At 36.4% G+C, this 23844-nt stretch overlaps 1 protein-coding gene across 25 annotated transcripts in view; it reads left to right on the top strand.

Annotated features, from left to right (window-relative positions):
- RIMS1 (regulating synaptic membrane exocytosis 1) overlaps positions 1-23844 on the top strand; it is a 298538-nt gene that overhangs the window by 253908 nt on the left and 20786 nt on the right. For 20 of the 25 annotated variants that reach the window (XM_061358529.1, XM_061358527.1, XM_061358553.1 and 17 more), the window contains one exon: positions 3365-3597. The exons of the other annotated variants lie outside the window; for them this stretch is intronic. In XM_061358529.1, the coding sequence (XP_061214513.1) occupies positions 3365-3597 (233 nt within the window). The remainder of the gene's footprint in view (positions 1-3364; positions 3598-23844) is intronic. 25 annotated transcript variants of the gene reach the window in all.

Below are 23844 nucleotides of genomic sequence, written 5' to 3'. Positions count from 1 at the left end.
TCTAGGGAAGCAAACCAGTCAATGGCATTGCCTTCTACCACCCTATGGGCACAATTGTGAGGTCTTGTTTCCTCAGCAGCAGAGGAAAAGGGACTCAGTGCTGGAAACTAGCTGATGCAGAATGATGTTGGCAAACCCTGATATAGTGAATTAAGGATCAAGGTTTCTGTATGCTATGGGGATTGTGTGACAGCAATCTAGGCTAATGGTGAAGGTTGACTGTGTATTCAGACAGTATTATCACACTGTACATCTGATATTTAGTTTTAAGGTTTTCCTAATAAGCGTGCAAGTTAGTAGCATCACTTCTTCTTAAAGAGAAAACATTTCTTAAGATTCTGTGGCCATAGCCAAAATTCTGTGGTAGAGCTACGGAGCAGTGTCTAGCCCCAAAGGTAAACTCCAATAAATCTTCTCAAATTCTGGAAAAATATTTTTATCAGAATTTTCAGCATTAATTGTCCATCACTGGTTTTTTTCTCTTTTTTAATTTCTTTGCTATTTGAAAAATAATTATTCCTATTTGGTAATCCCAGTTCATGGCTTTTTCATGTTGCAGCGTTCGTGGAGAGGTAAAGAAAGAAATCTGTGTTACTTCATACAAAACAAAATAAAACAAAAATGTAGCTGCTAGGTTAGATGTTTTGCAAGTTTAGGCTATTGCATTCTGTGACCAACCATAAAACTATCCTCGTTTAGTGATCATTGCAACTTTTAAAAGCAGTAGTATATGTAGCCTATCAAATAAACATTCTACTGTGTTAGGGCTGTGACTCTCTATTTAAGCCAAGACATTAATTTTTATCTCCCTTAAAAAACAAGGCAAAACAACTGAGACTCTGTTTTGAAAATGGGAAATATTTTAGGGCATTTTTTCTCAATTTGATACTATTTTTCAGTGAATAGAACTCATTTGCCTCACACAAAATCTCTTTGTAGCTGCATATTTGTGAAAGATGGTATTTTTATTTTGGGTTTGGGGTTGTTTTTTTTTAATGAACAAAAAGTGAAGTTGAAATTCTTCATAGAATGATGGAATCACATGTATATGCACCCATATACATGTGAGGGAGTGTGTGCTGGAGGAGATCTACAACAAAATACAAAGGAATTTTTTACATAGAAACATCAACATACATATGTCATTTTATTTTTGCCACATAAACCTTAAAGCTAGTCACTAAAGAGGCAGGAGGATAGTAAAGGTCAGATGCAGAGGGATAGATAGGTTCATTGTGCTTAAGATGGTTCACAAAAATGTATTCTTAAGTAATTCAGTGCATTGCAACACCTCCTCCTGTTTGAAGGTGGTTGCTGTTTTTTCTTTTCTGTACTTAAGAGGAGCAGATCCTAAGTGCTGCAAATAGTTACAAGCCTATGCAGAAATTGATAATGGCCTCTCTACAAAGGTTGTCTGTCCAAAGCCTTTACTTTTGCAGTTTCTTCATCAAAAAATATTGTCTATTTTTATCAGCTCTAACCTATGGTCACGCATTAGAAAATCTTGGTAACTGTCAGTAAAACAATTTCAGTGTATGTTATTTTATGCTTTCCTGAATCTGTCTTTGGACAGGACTGATTTAAGCTTTAGCAGGGCCCAGATCCATAATGATGGGATGTTAGTTCTGCTACAGAAGATAGCAACATTTCCTATCTGTCTGAAGCTTGTCATGACATAAAGAAGCCTACACTTCTGACCTCTATATTTCTCATGTGGAGGAGGGAGACAAGAGCAGGCCATCACATCTGCTGTGAAGGGAACCTGCTGGGAGGGACAGCAGGACTGTTGCTCAACAAATACATTCAAAATTTGATTTCAAATTACAAAACTATCAAAAAAAACAAATAAAAAAAACCCCTAAATTAATATGTTAACAATAGGTCTACTAAGAAGTAATACAAGATCAAGTGATCCTGCCCCTCTACTCTGCTCTCATGAGAGCTCACTTGGAGTATTGTGTGCAGTTCTGGTGTCCTCAACATAAAAAGGACATGGATCTGTTGGAACAAGTCCAAAGGAGGGCCATGAGAATGATCAGGGGACTGGAGCACCTCCCAAATGAAGATAGGCTGAGAAAGTTGGGGCTGTTCAGCCTGGAGAAGAGAAGCCTGTGTGGAGACCTCATAGCAGCCTTCCAGTATCTGAAGGGGGCCTACAGGGATGCTGGGGAGGGACTTTTCATTAGGGACTGTAGTGACAGGACAAGGGGTAACAGGTTAAAACATAAACAGGGGAAGTTTAGATTGGATATAAGGAGGAAATTATTTACTGTTGCGGTGATGAGGCACTGGAAGGGGTTGCCCAAGGAAACTGAATCCTCCATCCCTGGTGATGTTCAAGGCCAGGTTGGACAGAGCCTTGGGTGACATGGTTTAGTGTGAGGTGTCCCTGCCCATGGCAGGGGGGTTGGAACTTGATGATCTTAAGGTCCTTTCCAGCCCTAACTATTCTATGATTCTAATTTCCCATTTACTAGCCTGATTTAATAACTACGTTTGAAGTGAGTCAGGCTGCAGCTTAAATTTCTGGGTCTCTGCAGAGTGATAACTATTTTTGTATAGACGTTGGAGCTAGGGCATTGCTTGGTTGCAGTCACGTTAGGAGCATGTATTGGTATGTCCTGTGCATATTTGAGATTGTTCTCTAAAGCGTGTTTCAGAACACTTTATACAGCCTGTATGTGCAGGAGCAGAAAATGGTTTTGTATAGAAACATTCAAAAGCAATGCGATAGCTAAAGAAAATCAAACAGAACTGCCAGAGCAATTAATCTTTGTGTCAGTCAGTGAAAACTCTAGGGGATTACTAGGTGTTTTGTATTAAAATTATTTTGCCTTCATACTGTGATTATTGCATTTACATTTAAAGAAGTGAGAGAGTGAAAATGTAAAAAATACTACATATTATCTCTTTCTGTGAAGTATGAAAATACAGAAGATGACATCTTCATATCTATTAGGTCTTAAGGTTTTAGTGAGCTGTGCCAATAGGATACCTACATATATTCTCTTAGTCCACACTCATTTTCTTTTGTCCAATAAATAAATGTCCAAATTGTTGGTTTATTGCTTTCTGAGTTCTGGGAATATAGATAGTAAGGCTCCACATGACTTTTAAATGTGTGTCTCTCTGTCACTTTGACAAACATGGGGAAGTGTTCATTTTATTTATTTCCCTAAAAGAAGTGAAGAACAAATTATAATACTGGAAATATATACTCTGAGGAGCACCAAATTAACCTTTTATTTGTGAATCAAATAAATGAAAATGTATCAAGACTTTAATTTACTGATTTAAAAAAATGCTTTTGGAAATGGTATTGCACAGACAAATTAACATGTTTGTTTTTACTTTGTAACTGTAGTACATTTACTTCTAAAATGCAAGGCAGACGGATGGGGACTTCAGGGAGAATCACTAAGAGCACAAGTGTGAGTGGAGAGATGTATAAGCTGGAGCACAATGACGGGAGTCAGTCAGACACGGCTGTCGGCATGGTTGGAACAGGTGGGAAGAAAAGGCGTTCCAGCCTTAGTGCCAAAGTGGTTGCCATAGTGTCTCGAAGGAGCAGAAGCACATCTCAACTTAGCCAAACAGGTGAGTGAGACACACGCTCTTCGGAAATAGGACGTTCACCGAAAGTGGTTATTTCATCCGTGGCATCTGTGTTACATGAATAAGGATATAGATCACTCAGGAGATAAGATTTTCCAGCTGTGAATAAATTTCTAAGATATTGCTTTTCTTTGACGTCTGCAAGAAACAGTATACTAATGCTTTTTAGAATATGTACTGTAAAAACTTTCTGTCCTGATCAATGAAAAACCTTTTTATCGCTTCAAAGCCTTCTTAGGCTTTGAAGGTAGGCAAGGAAATGCAAAAAGAGGCATGTGGGTATGAACAGATAATGGTTCAACTAAGAGCAGATTTTTATGGATATGGAATTTCTTCTAGCACAAGAGTTGAGTACAAACGGTGGAATTGAAATCTGAGCAAATGAGTGGCAGTTATATAACTTGGATAATAAGTTGTACCTGCAGTGGCAACAAATGTTGTCAGAAACTTCCTTTGATTTCTTAGTCTAGATTAAATGCAGTATTTTTTCTTAAAAACAACAGTGGCAATTTGGGGTCAATGATTTCAGATAAATTAGATGACAGCATGATGCTTCATTAGGAACATAAGACTTCCAGTTCTTTTTTGCGTCTTCAGAAATCTTAAAAGGTTCATATCTGCATAGCCTGAAGGAACAAAAGCTCATGCTGAAAGATACAAAAGGAAAAAAAACCCTGCTTTAAAATCCCCGTTCTGCTCCTATTGAACCCCAGTGAAGATTTTTGCTCTTGTCTTCAGTGGGAGCAGGATCTGGCCTAGGGGGGGTTTCTTACTAAAAGAAGGAAAAGAAAGAGGAAATGCTTCAGCCTATCATAGAAAGCGTATGCACACATATAGCAGCAACCCTCTCAGATAGTCAGGGCAATCTAATCTAAGGTAAGTAACAATATTGTTTATTTATGTCATCAACTATCACCTTACCCTTTTACCTTGCTTTTCTTTTGTTGCCAGATGAGCAGTGGAAGTGATTCTTTTAAATGTGAAGTTTGGTCAGTGTTAACAAAAAGGATTGTAAATAACTTTTGTACACAGCTCATGTATGAATTTTGATCCAGATAGAATGTTTTCATGTAGTTGGACTAAATGATAGATGTAGTAGGTGTCTTTGCAGGCCAGAACTATAGCTGATATTATGTTGCTCAAAAATTTGCCATGCCTGAATATTATTTATACGGGAAGATGGTAAATTAGATGCATCAGAATTAATGACGTGCTCTTAAAGTAACAAAAAGTGTTACTGTACTACAGACAGGATTTTAGGTTGGTGTTTTACTCCACTTACTATGAAGAAATCATTTTAAGTATTTTCCAGAATGTTTTTGTGTTTTGATCTAGGTTTCCTTTTAACTCCTAAATGTCACTGAAATAGGAATTGCCATGACAGAGCAAGTCTTTATTTCATCTTACTCAGTAGTGCAGCTCTGACCAGGAACCAGGGCTGTATGCCTAAAAGGAAGGCACAGGGGGCTGCTAAACATTTCCCTTGCATGAACCCTAACTCAGTGAAGTCAATAAATAACTTAAAATCTAACCTGTGACTTTGAAACACTTTTCACCATTATCTGTTTAAAGCTCAGATGTTCCCATTCATCAAGATACTCTAGCTCTCCAAATTTTGCTTGGTGTAAATTTCAAAGCAATGGGAATTTTGCAAGGAACGGCGCACCTAAAGTTATAATGAAACTCAAACAGCAAATCAAATATAAAAAGTATGATTATGTATTATTTATGATTGTAAAACAGAGTTGAAAGTGATATTTACTTTGCCTTTCTATGGCTCAGGCAAACAGTACTATCTGTAAGCAGAGCAAATAAAATGTGGCACGTATTATCAGTCACGATTTTATTAATTAAATTATGTCACAGATCAGTGAGTTGAATTAATACATTTTTTAGAGCAGTATAACACTTGATAGTTTTTTTGCTGGAGAGTAGATACTCATGGTCTAAATCAGGCACCCACTTTCCTTCCTTCCTGTAGTGTACAAGAGAGAAGGAGAAATCTGAAAAGGTCTCATTCATTTTAATGTGTTATGCCTAAGTATCTTAGTAATGTCTCCACTACTGAGATTTAAAACACATCTGTTTTGACAGTATAATATAAACAAGGTCCTTAAAATTGATGTTGTGAAAATCGGTTCTAATAGCCAAATTCTGAGTTTTAAAACTGGTGTGGAGGTGTACAGGCCTCCAAAAAATGGTATCAAGTATGAACTTTTCTTATAGATCTTCAGCAAGTGAAGGTATGCTGTTGACACAGAGCAGGTATTTTAAAGGAAGTATGAAAAATACAGAAATGTATGTGCAGCCTCCTTACTTTTTCCTATCTTTGTCAGTTTAATTTTTTTCCCTATGACTTGCGTGACTGGAAGTCAGGTCTGTGTGACATAATGCAGTCCTTTGTTTCTGAAGACTCAGAAAAGAAGAAATAAAACAAAAGGTCGGGTATTTCTTGAAAATTGGAGCTTCCATGTTTTTGTAGAACATGTAGACCTGAAATTCTGGTTGACTACTGTCTTCAAAAACAGTAAAATTAATTTCCATCTTTCTTGTTTTCATTTGAAGAAATTGTCAATAAGGGCTGAATTTTACTTTCTGTAAGCAATTCTTGCTTTTAGCATACTGTACAAGTTTAATCTTATATAAAAATGGAAGTGACGTATATGAAACTGGTACTAGGTAGCTATTATTTCTAAGATTGTATTGTCTTTTCAAATGAAAAAAGGAATGTGTGTGTGTGTGAGCCTGTGCATGCACGTATGGGTCTATATATACACATGTGGACCGCTTTGCATGCATGGGGCAGATCCACTTGCATCTTAGATTTAGAAAGGACCAGTAATCACATTATTTTGTGCAACCTTTTTCAATGCTGTTGGAAAATATTTATGCTGAATATGTGCCTTATAAGATTGTTAGTGAAAGAATTGGGCTTTGTTTTTGTGTAAATCTGCAAGGAAAAGTCTGTCTTTCTGCTGCATCTTCTTTTTGTGTTCAAGATTTCATAATACTTTTAATAACTGTTCATTGAAATAACTAAATCTTTACTTACTGTACTTTATTCATTGTGCCCACAAATTCAATAGATTTTATAGTTCATCAAAACCAGCTTGTAATCTTCTGGCAAAATTCCTAATGGAAATCCAGCTCTGCTATCACAGTTAAAAAGAAGAAAAGAAAAAGGAAAAGGGAAAAAAAAAAGAGAAGCAAAGCCCTTAGAAAGACCACAGAAGAATGAAAATAGCTCCAGGCATATTCAGTAAAATTTCAGTTATAATCCAACTTTTCTAGCTTTCTTTGCAAGCCTATAGTTTTGTGTATATATATATACATATATAAAAATTAAATATATAATTGCAGATTTTCTAAATAATTGCAGATTTCTAAATAATTACAGCATCTAAACTTTAAATTATAGAATTACAGGAAAACAGATTATGATAGGAAAGCATCATCTATTGTTCTGATTTTGTGATACAGCACTTTATTGCACTAAAGATATTCTTATATTAGTTCCCAACCACTAATTGACGGAGGGCAGTACTGATCCCTGCATTTTGATTTGGGGTCCTGGGTTTGTTTTTAAAAAGATAGAAACTGCTGCCATAGGAGGAAAGAATTTTGTTACAGAATTTGTACCATAAATAGAGACATAATAATGCATTTCAAAGTGGATATAGGTAATGGTCACCAGTGAGATAAGTTCTGGAGAACAGAAAAAGCTCAACCTCAAATAAACAGAAGTATTTCCATTCCTAGATCTCTCTCAGTTCTCCTGGTGCATGCAGAGTTACGCCTTAGGAAGGCGAAAGGGTTCCATCCTTTTACTTTCTAACCCCTGGTCAGCAGCTGCAGGTTTAGAAAGGTCATCTGCTAGGAGGAGCATGCTTCTCTTGTTCTTTTTAAGAGCTAACAGTGCTTAGCAACCATTCTGACACAATATCCTGACCATCTTTCTATCAGAGATTTGGTAGTGCCACATCTCTATGACATACTCAGCCTGATGTAGTTGTCTGCTGAGTCAGCAAAATGGATTTTTCTCTTTAAGGCAAATGGAAGGATGGCTGGCTGTGGTTTTGTTTGTTTTAAAAGAAAAAGGAACTTCATTCTTTATCCACTCCGCTTCTGAAGACTTTCCTGTCAAAACCATTAACAGTAAGCATTTCTAAGGAATTGCAAAATAGTTTGGGAATGTTTACCTAAGATATCTGAAACATACTAAACAGTACAGGTAGAAAGACTGAAAATAACAGTTTTGAGATAAATATGAACAAAACTACCAGAGATGCGACTGGTGAGCCTTTTGAGACACGGGCTCTATATTTTTTTTTACAAATCTTAGTTCTTTGAGACTACTTCTGTTTTCCAAGATGCTCAACACCATTAATGTCAGTATTCTTACTAGTTTTTGACTGATGTTGCTTGAGAAATATTAATGATCTCATGTAAGAGAAAGATGAGACTTTGAATGTATGTTGTCCCCATTACTGGCTTAAAACAGTTCACCTCCTGAGACTGATCTTAAGAAGGCTTTCTCTTGCAGTTTCGTTGGATAACCAAAATTTAAGTGAATGTTTAGAAAACACACCCCCCATTATTATACAAATTGTCCTCCAATGGTGGATAGTATGATGGTTCACTGGAAGAACTTCATGACTGTTAGCAAGCACAGCTATGATGTGGTAAAAATAACGCTGCCTGGGAAACACAGAAATTAATGAGAGTAAAGCACTCTTTCTGGTTCAGAACTACAGCATTTCAGAGCAGACACTGCTAGGAAAAAATAAATCTGTTTTTCATTCTCATAATCTTCAGGAATACTAGCAGAGAGAATTTTCTGTCCATCCTTGTAGTAATTTTATGATGCAGCAAGAGGTTTCATGCAGGTCTAGATAGTACAGACAGGTAAAGCAGATACTAAATCAGAAGTAAAATATGCTGGAGGGTGGAGGCCTTTGGGATAAGGAGGGGTTGTTTGTTTTCTTTCTTGAGAAAGCCATTGCTTCTTTTCATGATTTTATTACTTTTTTACAACCTTTTCTTGCAGTGGGCAGGGTTTTTTTGTTTTTTTTCCACAACTCATTTTGATTGAGTTTCAATTATAAACAATGAAAAAGCTGCATTTCTGAGCATGATTCTTTTAACTCACATTTTTTCATATCTTTTATTATGTTTGTGAAAGATAGTGTGTTTATTTAAAAATTACATTTATTTGATAAGAAAGCTGAGTGGTAGACAAAAGTTCAAAAAGCTTATCTAGACTTCAGTAAATCATCTCTTAATTCTTAGACTGGGTGGAAAGCATGAATATTAGTAAGGAATACTGGATGTCAGGAGCAGACTCACTAGAAGGCAGGCATCAGCTGGTTTTATTAAAACAAGAGCCAGAGAGTGCTTACTGACTTTTTAAGATAAAAATCACAGGCAGATCTTGTTAATATTTTAATGAGAGATAGTGTGTATGCTGATAGAACATGCTGATGGTACTGATTCGGAAAATAGGCTGGTTCCAGGTGATACAGAAGAAGGATTGATGAACTTGAGGATTAGAATAATAGAACTCAGATAAAATGTGATAATGCAGATTGCAAGATCATTCCTTTCAGAGTGACTAATGAAAATTTCCAGATGCAGTCTGGTTTCTCTGTTATCTAGAAAAAACAGGAGGAGGAGGAAGACATGGATATAATAAAAATCACAGGCTGAATGTAAGCTATGTGTAAGTATCTGGCCAGGGAAAAGGCAAATTCTATCCTGGGTGCATCAGGTAAGTTGTTCGCTTGGAGAACTATGAAAATGTTAACATCACTGAATGAGGCACAGCTGACAGCTCATCTGGAATACTGGTCACTCAGCATTCAAGAAAATGAATGCTGGATTTCTGTGGGAATTGAGACCCTGAAGGATGCTTTATTGCCTGATTTGTTCAGCCTATAAAAATAAAGACTGAACATGGATATGATTATTCCGTATGAATGCAATGAGGGTAAACATCTAAGAAGCAGAAGAGGTTTTGAAGCTAAAGGGCAACACCATCAAAAACTGTGGTATAAGAACAATTATAAATTATGAATAAATTTTGTATTTGTCTTGAAATTACAGTAAAGTTTCTATCAGTAGAGAGAGGTATCTTAAACCTCTCAAAGCATTTAACACACTAGGGACAAAATAGCACTTTGGGGGGGTTTATGTAATATCCCATTGCTGTGTTCATAGGATTTCTTTTCTGATGTTCTTTTTTGTTGCCGTCTCCTGTTCATCCAGTTGAAATGCTATGATCTCAACTTTTCTAATGTAGATTCAGGAAATTATCTTGAGAGTCGGAATTCCCATGAGTTTACAGCCATGCAGTTATGCCACAGGTTTAGTTTAGCCTTCTGTAATTCACTGTGTTGTAGAGGAGAATTTTCACGCATTTGCTGGCATCGGGTGTTTATCTCTTCGAGGATACCTACCATTTACACATGAGCTTCCTTACCTACAGATACCTCCCGTTTTGTTGTCTGCAATCTGCACATTTTGCAAGTATTTTTCTTAGGCTGTGTGCCCCTGACAAGTAACTTTCTGCAGCCTAGCGAAGTGTGGTGCCCTGTCCTGCAACTCACTCATTAGCCTTGTTTTGCTGGTCAGCATTATCTCTGTGGGACTTCTTCCTACCCTGTACGGTTTGTTGTTTTTCCCAAGGCAGGCCTTTAGCGCTTGTTTGCGTCGTTGTGGTGATCTGTGAGGACAATGGCTCTGTTGCACAAAAAGAAGGATGAAGGGAGATTAACATTAAATGGACTTTTCAGCCAAGCTAAAAAAAGTCTGTAGTGCTGCAGCAGGGTTCGCTAGGGAGGGAGACAAGATCTGGGCTCTAAACTTAACTGACACACTGGCAGCAAAACGCAGTCCCCTGAAGCCAGCAAAAGCTTCGTAGAGGTCCTGCATGTACTCAAATGTTTATACAGCAGGAGGGGGGAACGAGCAAATGGATGAAGAACACTGCAAACAAAGAGAAAGACCTGATTATTTTTGTCAGAGGAACTCTTTGTTCTAGTGATGATACTTAATTCCTTGCAACTGTTGAGTGAATGTAAGCGTAGTCTCCTTTATTTACCAGTGCTGTCTAGCTGAGGAATTCACTACCCTTAATAGAAACATAATTCAGTTCCAGTTACTCATCTTCCAAAGATTTCCTAATAAGGGCTAGTATTTTCAAACAATGTCTTGCTGCTCTGCTGAGTTTGTGTTACATGTGGCTCTTCTCCCTTTCCATGAAACATAAATTTTGGCTGCCTTCTGTTAAGTACTGTTATGTACTCAAAAATATTCATTTGCTTTCCTATTTGCAATTTCTACCTAGATTATTTTTAACAGAGATATTACTGCAGTAATAACAGTAGTTTGGGCTATTTCCTATATATAAATAGCATGGTGTTTAGGAGAATTTACTGCTTTCCAAAAGTATAATCTTGATTTTGGCTGGCTATGTCATATATGTCTTGTAGAACTATAATTTCAAAATATGTCAAATCTATTTAATACATGTAGCTTCAGTATGTTTCTGTTGTACTTTTTATGAAGTGTTTTATAGAAATACCTACTGGTGATTCTGACTGTATTTAATGAGCTGTGTTTGAAGACAATTTTTATTTGCTTTTTTATTTGATTCACACTGTTCACAAATTTTACTTTGTGCAAGTAAAAACACTGAGTTGAAATAATACCAAAGTTATGACAGAGAAAGCAAATAGAGCGATGTCAAAGTACTATCAAGAATGGGAAAAAAAGTCTACTTATCTTCACATTAAACATTTCTGCGTAAATGCTTACCTGTAAGAGAATGTCAGCCTTAGACTTGAATTTTATTACTCTTTGTATACTTCTTGCCTGATGAAGTCCACATCTTCTGACTTTCTTGAACTTGTGGGGTTATCTAGAAAGGTTTAGAATACCTGCAGTCATCCAGAGGAAGAATGCTCTCATTCTGTGGTACGGGAATGAATTCCTGTCTCACAGAAGAAAAAAGCCCCCTTTGTTTAGAGTAAGGGGATCTAGCTTAATTTTAGTAGACCTGAAATTATTTTTATTTCCTTTCCAGAGCAGTTTTTTCCTTAACTAACATAAGCTCTAATCTTTGTTTGAATGAGATAGCCTGCTCAGCATGCAACAACTCATTTAATTTTTAAGCATTCATTTGGGAGCTCAAGCTATCTAGTTTAAAACTTGAAAGAATAGAAATAAAACTGGAAAGAATAGAAATATCTGGATCTGCACAGGGCTTTTCCAAGTATGAAGTGGCGGGGGGGGAGGCAGAACTCTCTTGTCATATACAATCATCTACTCAAATGGCTGCTCAAGATGTCCCAAGTTTTTGGTTGCATTTTGCAGTTTCTCACACTATGGCCTTTTTCCTGATACTTTTCTTTTTTTTTTAATAACTGTAACACAGTTTCACAGAGCAGATCAAAATATTTTGTAGAAAGAGAACTTTGAAATCTGGCCAGTACATTGTACTATTTGTTACAAACCATTCATGGTATTGTTTTTCTCAAGTAACTGAAGAATTCGCAATCATGTAACAGATATTTTTTAACCACTCTTAATTTTTCCCTGCAAACACAGAACTGAATTTTTCTTTTCACTTTTTTTTTTTTTATACAGATCACCTTTAATATTTTGCTTGCTTCAGTGTAGTTACAGTCAAGACAAAGTAGGTCCTTACATCTAACTATGGACAGAGACTCTTCTTTGAATCCAGCACAGTATTTCAAACACAAGTATCATATATAAATCCATTAAGGGCGAGAAATTATTTGATCCTGAATCTTTTATAAAATAGTTTTGTTTTATTAAAAAAAAAGTTTTGACTTTTGAAAATATTGAAGTTTTTTTTTTCTGCAACTTTTATAAAGGTGTTTTAATCATACATTTGATGGTAAGATAGCAGTGGGCTGAGTTTAAAAGAAGTGGAGTTAGCTGCATGCAAAGATTCAGAGACACTATTTCAGTCTAGTTTAGCAGTTTACATGTGAATGTGAAGATGGGCTTTGAGGGATTTTTCAGTGTTTTTGTTGGCTAGGAATAGAACTGCTAGCAACAGAATCCAAATGAAAGCAGTGAGTGTAACCTAAGACAAAAAGAGGATCAAGTGTCTTTAAGGGATTTTCAAGGTTAATAATGATAATAAGGATAACAATAAAGCTTGCTGCTTTTATTGCAGCTGATGATGTTAATGTCCATAAAAAATCTTTATACATATCTGTATAGAGTCTGCAATGCAGATAATGCCCCTTAGATACCCTGAATTGTGTGTCATAAGGAATGAAATATGCAGAACTCAAATTATGAAAAAAAATGTTCCCAGGGTTGTCTTTTTTTTTAATAATTTTCAAGATTTTGGGCAGTTCATAAGTTGGATGAAAAATGATATGAAATGTATTACCTTATGGTGTCCCTCTTGAAAGGACACAATTCAGCTTGAATATTTCCTTAAATATGAAGACACATGAATGACATTTTAAAATAAAATGCGGACAGCATCAAATAGAGCAGGTATCAGTTCACAAAACACTTCAGTGTTGCTGAATCTCCCTTATTATTTTTTATTTTTCATTTTTTTCCTAATAAAAAATATTTAGTTGGAAAATTTCACCCAGCTTTGCAAAGCCATGTTGGTACGTTGTTGCCCCATGTAGGAGCTCTGCATGCAAATAGGTAAGAGTCACGAAAACAGCCACCCTGCGTGCAGCGCGTCTTCTCTCTGAGCACACCTGAAGTACAGTCCTAAAAGCAGCTCCATCCTCCAATACTTTCTACAGATCATGAAAGGATCAGCTGGCTGAGACCCAGATAACAACAACATTGCAGGACAGGAGGGGATATATCATAAGCAAGGACAGCCACTGGCCCCATTCCCACATGCATCTCTGGCAGCATATCTGCTAGGCAGGGCTATTGGCCAGTCCAATATTGACTTTGTTTCCAAGAAGGGAATGGGCAGCAGTATAATGTAAACAGTGTGACAAAGGAGTTTGACCTCTGATTGCATAACTTTTATTGCCCAGAGTCCACTTCATACTTTAGATGGCATATAAATTAAATTAAGGTAAGTAATAACCAATTTGGCAAGTCTTAAAGTAGAACGAAGATAGAAGAGATGAAAACAAGTACATCCTATTACTTGCTAGTTCAAGCTTGCTTCCTGACAACCAATCCGATATACAGAGATGGGAAAAAAGGGATTGAGGCACTCAGTGAATTTCTGTTTCTTCAGGACAAAGCTAGGCCCTTCAGTATCATCCACTTGCATTTCATGTATAAACGTTTCTCATGAGCAGTGCGGGTTATCCCATGGAAATGATTTCTCTCTGTGCATGTGAATGGCTTTCTTCAAACCATACCAGGCATGATTTCTTTTTAAGGAATTCAGTTGGAGACTAGTGAGAATTTAATGGAGGTTTTGTCTTTGAATATGATTTTTTATTTTTACACTATATTTTTCTTTTCTTTTGTGCATGTACTGGTATTTCAAGTGTTTAAATTAAACTGCAGTGATTTCTAGCCACTCCATTTGACTTGCCACTTTGTTGCATCTGCTAGATTTTCTCCAAATTGTCAAGAAAAGACAAAGGAAAGAAATAGCTCACTAACTCAGAGAGGCTGGCATCTCTAAGTAATTGTGCCCATGCTGTCAAAGTGAAAATATTTTTATCAGCTGTGGCATATATTTACAGTTGCATCAGCATTTTTAACATTCTGCCAAATTTTCCATAGTTTGATAAGCATGTGGTTTTGAGGGTGTGATGGTAATGACTTCCAGAAGGGGACCAATAGTATAAATGTTAAGTTTGTTTATATCTGTTTTGATTTCTATTGTATTGTTGGGTGCTATGTATATCAGTTGTTTCACATAACTTACTCTGAGTAAGGCCTGAAAATACTGTGCAATATTGAAGTTAAATTGCTGTTTCCTGTTGTACAGACCTCAATATAGTTACTTACTTAGACCTCAGTAAAGCTAACATATTGCCTCTATATATCCTCAGGTCTCTGTTAGAAGGTTCATCCCTGAACTTCCTTGAATTTATTAGAATTTGACAATTGTTTAGATTTTTTTCAGGCTGAAGTCTACAAATACTTAACTGCAGTGTCATAGACTTAAAACATTCAAAGTAATGAAACATTAAACTAGAGAGCTATATTTTTTTATGATGATCTGTTGTATATTTCTCCTCATAACTTACCTGAGAATTGCTTTGCAGCTACATAGTATTTGTAAAAGTCCTTGATGCTCACTGACAGATGCTTATTGGGAGTTTATTTCATTTACCGATATAGTAATTTTTCGTATTGCAAAAATTGAGTTTCTGATGCCTGATAGCTTGAGAAGTGTTGTTGTACAAGAAATCTTAGAAATGAGATGTTTATCTTCTGGGAAGCTCTAGTTATCTGGCAATCCCAGCAGAAATTCTTTGTGTGATGGAAGCTTGACTAGTCAGAATTGCCCACACATTCCTGCTAGCTTCTGAAAAATACAAGATTGGATATTACTGAAGAAAAAAAACAATCAGAAGAGTCTGTATGAGGAGGCAATGTGAGATGCTGCCTCTTTGTGCAGAAGACAAACCGCTTCACTCTCCTTTGAGCAGTCTTGCTGTCTCCTCTCCTGTTTCATCATGGCTTACAGCTCCCAAGTGCAGTCAGACAATAAGCATTCAAGAGGTTTAATGCTAAGCGTAGAGGAAGCAGTTGTCTTTCTGCTTTATCTTACATCTATGATAAGATAAGATAAGGTAAGATAGAGTGGCTGCCCAAAACAGACACCCAGTTTCTGTTTTTTTGAAGCTTGGATTAACTGGTAACTTCAATTTTAAATGGTGCTTGTAAAATACCAGTGTGAAACACTATTGAAAGTTGGTGAGTTTAATGGTGGCTTTTGTGTCTTTGGGATAAAAATCAGTGTCTTGGGAATCCATTTACTTGTAATGATTTCTCTGATCTCAGAACAGAATTTTGTCAGATTGATGAATTATCTTAGCTCAGGTACATGCAAATGGATTTGCTGTTTATAAAACAGATTCAAATATCCATAAAACTCTCCCAGGGAGCAGTCTCAGCTGTTTTGATTAGCTTTGTTTTTACATGGCTGCTGATGGCTTTATTTATAGCTCTGCTGTTTGATTACATTTGATGATATGAAGTGTTCTCTGTCAGAGCGTGGCCAGACTGTGACACTGAATTAGGTATGGATGTGACCTAAGATTTATGTGTAAAAGTAAATCAGTATTACCCATCACTCTTGCTTTGAAAATTATCCTACTAACCATCTTTTCTCCTGCCTGAGCAGCTATTTTTTAGAGTTCATGGTCAGGGCAGGGTGAGGGGATTTATTTGACAAGGCTCATCTGCTTTCTTCAATCTGGGCTCCAAAATGACTAAAATGTTAATGGGGGAAGATGTTCTAGGGGCATTGAAAACAAACTCCAGGGTTTATGCACAATGGGGTTGGCTTGGTTTTTGCATACTAAAAGTATTCTGTTGCAGTTCAGTATTAATAGTTAGAAGGGAGTAATTTACCAGGAAAACATTTTGAGGGTGTCAGTTGTCTTCACCTTAGAGGCATATCAAGTTAAGAACCTGATTCTTCTGCCTTGGTGGAGGTACTCCACAGCGCTGTGAAGAGGTCAGTTCAGAGAGGTCACACACAGTATCCGATCCAGGAACCAGACTCTTTCTCTGAAGCCTCAGTAATATCCCTTGTGAGGCACAAGCACTCCAAGAGCTGGCATGACAGAACCAAGTTGCATTCGTATTGCGCTTACTTCGCTTCTCCTGTGAAAAAGCTTACAAATCTGGCAACAGGTTCATACCACAGCAAGAAGTGAGCTGTCATCTCTGGTATGTGTTGGAACAGGCAATTTTGGTGTATTTTATGCAGGGACTATGGATCCAGGTCAGGACTTACCTCTTAACAGATGAAACATTGTCACTGACAAGGGAATCCAGGAGGAAAAGTGACTGAGAAGGTGACATAGCAACTGTGGTGGGTTTGAGTAGCAGCTTACAGTTTTACTTTAACAGCACTTATGTAGATGCAAATATAACTTCATTTATTTTTGTTCAGGCAGCATTTTTATGCTCCGTGCCTGGGTACAGGCCTTTACGTTATACTGTGCTTCAAGGGGAGAGACGTGTTTATGGCCAACATGGGAACAATGGCAAGAAATGTGATGGGATCCCAAGTTCCCATATTAGCCAAGGTTCAGGTTCTCCCTGAAGTAATTCTCTGCCTCATAAGTGGTTTCTCTCTTTCGCTCGGTCGATTGCTCAGCATCCATAAGAGCAGCAGGATTTGGTTGCAGATGTAAAACTGTCTAAGGGTTTTCTAAGTCTGTGTGTGAATACTAATCAAGAGTTACATACATGTCTGTGTCAATTTTATATTTTTTTCATTAGCTGCTTGCATGAAGGGAGCCATTATTTATATAAAGGACAGTGAGATTGTCAGCCTTGGAAGAAAAGTACTCCATGAAAAGCCTTCAATAAGTCCATTGTTTATCTGTTTTAAATGTGGTCAAATCAGAAGAAATAGGGGAAGGCAGTTTTATGTCTGATGGTCTCCTTAAATATCTTACCTTTTCTGATAAGCAAATGTCATCATCAATACTAACACTATGTAATTGATATAAATCTTTCCAGTCTAACCAAAAATTGAATAACTGTGTGGATGGAAACAAGAGTAAATTGTAATTTTATTGTAACTCTAATTAGCTGTGCTGTTAGCACAAATGTCATGATTCAAGCCTTTCATACCTTGTCATCAATCAACCAGAATGTGTAATAATAGCATTGTCCTATGATACCTTGTTTATGATGAAAATGTAAGTACTTTCACTCATAATACTATTCTTTTTTCCTTTTTTTTTAGCATACCATTAACAAGGCTATTCCTTTTTTTTTAATTATGTGACACTGTCAATTTCTACAAGCTGCAAATGTGATCTTTCTTTTTGTCTTCAAAAGGCAGAGAGCAGAGCAAGTCACAGTGCTCTGCTGTTCATCTAGTGCTGCTATGTGTTTGGTGCTGGTATGATGAGCTATCTTAGTTTTACTGGGAGGGGAATAACTTTTGAATGTTAATGCTTTTATTCATACTGTGCTTTTTTACTATCATATTAATATTGCTTTTCACATATAATTGCAAGTAGTCTGCTGCTGCAAGGGAAAAAATGTTTGGACAACATAAATTTTAGTTCAGTTAAAAGTGAGGAGTAGAAACAGTGAGGCAAATCCAGTGTTCAGCTGTATCAATGACTGGTCCCAAAAGAAGGGCTGAATGATGCCAGGTTAGAGTGTAAGATGTGGCATCTCCTGACTTTCTTCTCTTCTTTTACACTATCTCTGTTTACATGGTACCCATCACCACAGTACTGGCAGTACTTTCAATAGAAGCCATGCGCCACAGAGAAGTAGGATCATCAGTGTGTTATAAAAGAATTATGAACTAAATGAAGTTGCAAAATAGAGAAATGAACTTTGATGCTTTACATCACAGCGTTTCTTTTTCATTTAAAGACCTTCCTTCTTCCCACATGCATGCTAATCAGCATGTGATGTACAGAGGTAGTTTCTCTTATTGCATAAAAAGTTCTCTTTTATTGGTGGCATATACTTAGTTTTAAGAAATCAGTTGCTCTTAAGAGCTTGGTGCTGAAAAATCTCATTGATTTCCAGGGCTCAAGAATTTGGTATCTCGGTATGACTGTTCTGTAGGATAAATGGATGACCTTTTGCAGGTTGTTTTTTTTCTGTTTGTTGTCCAAAGTTTTCCGTCCTGCTCAGAGTAGCAGTAACAGTATAGCAATAATTTTGCAATTCCAACTGCAGCAAGAGCTGCTATGGCTGCTATGTAAACATGTACTGTTGAATTTCGCTTTGTAGTGTGATTTATTATATACATTCTTTATTTATGTTCTGACTTTTGTAGTTCATGTCAGAGCTCTGTAATAGTAGCAACAGTCCTTTGTTCTTTGCATTCTTGGCAGTCATAGACCTTAAAGCATTTTACAAAGGAATGGTAAGTGCCATCGTCCCATTTGAGGAGTGAACTCCAGGACTGGAAGTGACCTACTGAAACTCTCACAGTCCGCATAAGAGTCAAGACTTCCAGAAAGCTGATGACTGTAATTACTAGTTTAAAAATTGTTTCTGACTGTAAAGTACCTAGGGGCACATTATAAGAGATACAGTAATCTCACTGAAATGGTGCTGGAAAAGAAACAGCCCTGAACGTCCACAGAGTGTGTTCTTGTATGTGTGTGAGCACGTGTGTAATCTTTAGTTAGGAGTATTGTTTTAAGCAGACATTCTGTGGGACCTTAAATGTCCATATATTAAAGTGTGTAATGTTTACAATGCAAACTAGGACAGTGTTGGCTTTCTTGGAATTTGAATCTATGGCTAAAAGGAATATATTTGAGCCCCACACCTTTTTATAGTAGGACTCACCTCTGTGCTGCTGGGATGCAATGTGGACTGTGCATACATTCATCCTTGCCTTCATTTAGCATCTTTGTTTCTTGTGTCCTCTTAGTAAGAATGCTTTATTTGGGGGAGTTCAGTTAAATACCAGGAAGGACTCGCTCTAAAGGTTAATAAGATTGTTCTCTGCAGTGTAAAATTAGCTAAATGAGCAAGTAGTGGCACATGATTGCTTGACATATTTTAGTGATATTATTATAAAAGGTATTTTGACCGCAAGCTGAGACAGGATTCACTGTAAGAAAGATCCCTAAAATCTTTTAATGTGGTGAACTTGATTAAACAGTGAAGAAATGCTTGTGTGAGCAGCTCATTACAAAATTGCAAAAAGATTCATCCTTCATGGGTAACCTTGAAAATGTCTGTTTATACTCACTTTGTGTTGACCATTCTTTCAGCTCCTGTTTTGTACTTCAGATCATAACATGGTAACATTTATTATCTTACTGACAGCACAGTGCTGAACAATCTGTAACAACATCTTTCTATTCAGATTGCTAGTTTTTCTATCAAAATAATAGCTTATCACTGTAATAATTTGTCTTTACAAAATACATCAAAATGCTGTGGTTATCTCCCTTGCTGAATACAAAGGTGGCATGGTAAGACATCACTTATGAATACCAAGTGTTCTCCTTTCCCTTTGTGATTCTGATGAAAAGCTGACCAGAATTTCACCCTGATTCTGGGTTGGTGCTTTATTTATTATTGTGGTGTTGGGATTAATAGAACAGAACATACTATAAACTAATGGATTGTGAGTTATATTAAAAACATAACAGTATCTTATATTAATTATATCACACTAGCTAGGTAATTGTAATTATTTCAAATTCACAGGCACCATTGTGCTGGACCAGGATTTTGTGGGAAAGTTGACTTCGGTTTCTAAAGTGTGTTATTTTCTTCACGGTTGAAATACTGTTGTAATACAATTACATGTTGTAATATTGTCACATTACAAACATATTGGAAGCTTTATTTAAATATGATGCATTAAGTGCCCAGAGGTCCAGGCTGATGTATGTTTCACAGGGAATAGTCACATGGAGATCTACATATGATGAAATTGGCCCTTGGTGAAAATTCAGTATGCATTTGTGCATAAGTGTTTAAAGACACGGTCATCAGTGTCTTAAGACACAAAAAACTACTTCTTTCAGATACAGAGGAAAGGAAATATTTACTAGGACCATGCACTTTAGATTTGTTTTAAATTACCCATGCTTTTATATTTAGTTTGATACAGTGAGTGAGCCCTTGTAGCCCAATGTTCCTCTGAAGATGACAGAAAAATATATAGTAAAGTTAAAGCCTCTGAAAAACTTTTGGTCTTCATTGTACATGTTCCTCTTTCCCAACTTGGCATAAACATAGTGCAATCTTCAGAGAAAGACCACCACTCAATGATGGTGTCCAATCAGGGCTTAGAAAGATTGCTTTTACTTAAAAATTTCAGTGGAAGAAAACATGGATTATCCTAAGATCTTTTCTGACTACATATTAGAAGCTCTTGACTTTAGAGAAATGCTTTCCATTTTCCTCTAGAACATGGGAGTTTTTTATTGTTGTTAAAAATTAAATACATGCCTTTAAAGCTACGGAAAATAGATGTTGTGAATATCGATGTTATTTTGGAAACTGTAGGCAATTTGGCACATTGTAAGAAAAAATTATAAAGTAAAATAATTTTTAGGTCTGAGTCATCTTTCGGTGATATTGGCTCCTCTTGCCACTGAAACACACATCAAAACACTTCAAAAGAAACTGGAGATTGTTTTCATTACGTATCTTCAGTGCTGCATTACTAATAGATAGGGTAAATCCTTTGATTGCAGTCTCCTTTTAAAAAATAACCTCTTTCTAATACCTGACATATTAGTTTTGATATATTTTATAGTCTAAAAATGGTGTTTAATAGCATACAATTATTATTATTATTATCTAAAGGCTCTGAAATATTATACTATGTATGTTACTTAAGCTTATTCAAAGCTGCTTCTACATTGTTTCTTATTCTGGCAGCAGCTATATCACTTAATATGTCATATCATTTTTATTTTGTGATATTTGCATGCTCTTGGTTTCATCTTTCATTACGATTTTATTAGAAGCTGAGTACAGCAACCTGTACTTGGTAACAGCTCACCTCTCACACTGTGAACATATCCCCAGAAAACCCACTGTCATTAATAATCATAGTAGTCCTGAGCAGCAAATAGGGCTTTTTCTGTCAGTTCCAAGAAAAAATACTGTCTGAAATAATACCTGCCAATTAGCTAGTATTATTATGTCCATTCAGCCTTTACTTTCTGTAGAGGGTAGTAATACCAGGTTTATATAAATGAAGTAGGGTTTATGCACATTTTATTATGTGTTGTTTTCTCTCCAATTTCTGTCATGTTAGATTCTGTTCTACTTACGGAGTTTTAAAATCTGATACACTATAGAGGCTATAATAACAAAATTGTATGTTACCTTAAACTATTTCAGAGCAAGATCATGAACTTAATTTTTACCTTCTGTGATTTTGATTAATATTGTATATAGCAATCTTTATTTCTGTGGATATCTTATGTTTAATCCTTATTTTGACAATATCTTACCTGCATAGAATTTATGTGTCTTATTTCTGCCTACTGTTTAACTCGCCATTGCTATTTATATTGCAACCTGTACACAGTAACAGCTAAGCTCTCACACTGTGAACACACCCAAAAAGAAGCACTCTCATTAATGATCATAGTAATCCTGAGCAGCAAATAGAGCTTTATCTGTCAGTTCCAAGAAAAAAATACTATCTGAAATTGTGTAATATACAGATAATAAGAGATTAGTGCATTTGTTCCAAAGAGCCTGACCTTCAGACCATTAGCTCTGCAAGATTCAAGCACCATGGTGTAATCCTGCTGTGAAAGGCAAGTTTGTTTTACTTTTGTATTTTATGATCTTCATCCATGAGCTAATATATATTGAAATCCCTGGAAATAGTGCTACTGCTTGGCTTGAGTTATTGTGTGCTATGATGGAGACTAAAATTACTGTAAAAGGCAAGTTCTGTTTTATTGACAATAAGCCTAGGACTGTGAAAATAAGGTTTGCTTACCATATTTTCGTTTTCTGCCGTGTACTCTGGGGAACCATATTTCTATATGCTATCTGCAAGTAAATTTAGATTTCAAAATCAGTGGTTCAGACTGGCTGATTGATTATTGTAGTTATTCACATTTGGTTTTATGCTGTGGATTTGAAAGTTGCCCTTCATACTGAGCTGTTCAGTTTCCTGCTGCTCCTTCTCATTTTGTTTGGTGCCAGTATTCATATGCAATTCTTGTTTTCCACTTTAAATGGTTGTCATCTCTTCATCTGTTACAGGTTTGTCAGTGCCTTCTATATCAAACAGCAAGAAAAGTTAATGCTCAGTCTTCACCCCTGCTTTTGTATAATACAGAAAGAGGAAAATGGCCTGCCAAATAGTTCAGAAGTACTGGAATTAGCTTCATATTGTACTGCAATGTCTTTTATTGGCATACATTGAGCAACATTTGCAGATATTGTATTAGTTCAAGACAAGTGCATTTGATCATTAAACTTACTAATATGCCTGCACCATTGCATTAAACTTGTAGTTCAAGTGACCCTGTATTTTAGCTGGCATAGCAGTTTAGAAGTGTTTTCACTTCAGAAATAAGTAGAAATTTGGGAGTGAGATGTTCTTTTCTATAGAGAGAGGCTCTATTAGCACCATTTCATTTTCTTTTTTCATCTCATCCTGCCTTGTATTTGAAAGGGCTTTAAAATTTGGTAAACACTGCTTACTTTCATTGGCTCTAATTCAGATGCTCTCAAATATTAATTTTTAACATATGGCTAATTCTGCCATTTGCTTTTATTTTTCTTAGCTTTTTATCATGTTTGTAACAGACTAATTATATGAGAAATCTATTATCAAACAAGCCAAGAGTGGCAATAGAGAAATATTGCTTTGTAATTAAATTTTAGCATAATTTACCAGTTTAAACACAGAACAACTCTTCCTGTATCAGTATCCTTTCTGCCTGGTGTCTGTTGACTGTTGTCTTCTTTGCCTTTGAGAAAGGCAAGTGCTTCTTCACAAGCAAGGTCTGCAACCCAGAAATGAGAGCTGAGGAGAATATGAAATGGACAGGCATAGGGACCTGCAAAAATAGCCTGCTTTCCTTTTTAATAGTGCAAGGCATGGTGTTACCAAAAATCCTAGTACCTCACGTCTCTCCTTACTTTGCCTATTAACCAAACCGCTACTGATGCTGTGGCAACTTTTTGTGCTGGTGTGTTCTGTGGCACAGTTGAACCCTTATGTCTTTCCAGTAGAGTTTTCCTCAGTGTCTGTTTGATAATGGACATATATAAACGAACAATACTGTGTGCAGTTATGCAGAGGATTCATTTGGGAAGTTTGGCTGAACGATCTGTCTCTAAACTGAGCCTTTGTATACCATTGTCCACTTTCAATAGTATAAACACAAAAGGAACAATTATATCTTAGAGTTACGCAGTGTTTATCTAGCTCAGATCCACTGTCCAAGTCCTATGTGTTTTTACATACTGACTGCTGTAACTGAAAGAAACCAGTTTGAATTTAATGCCACAAACAGCTGTTTTAAAGCAGAAACGTTCAGTGACTCACATTACTTACCTGCCTTGACTACTACTGTGAATAAA

The sequence above is a fragment of the Neopsephotus bourkii genome, unplaced genomic scaffold, assembly GCF_033783945.1.
Source record: "Neopsephotus bourkii isolate Nb327-2 ecotype Australia unplaced genomic scaffold, CSIRO-AGI_Nbou_v1 NB_947, whole genome shotgun sequence".
In the NCBI taxonomy this organism is placed as follows: Eukaryota; Metazoa; Chordata; class Aves; order Psittaciformes; family Psittacidae; genus Neopsephotus; species Neopsephotus bourkii.
Note: the sequence above shows the minus strand (reverse complement) of the source record. Positions and strands in the feature narration are given on the sequence as shown.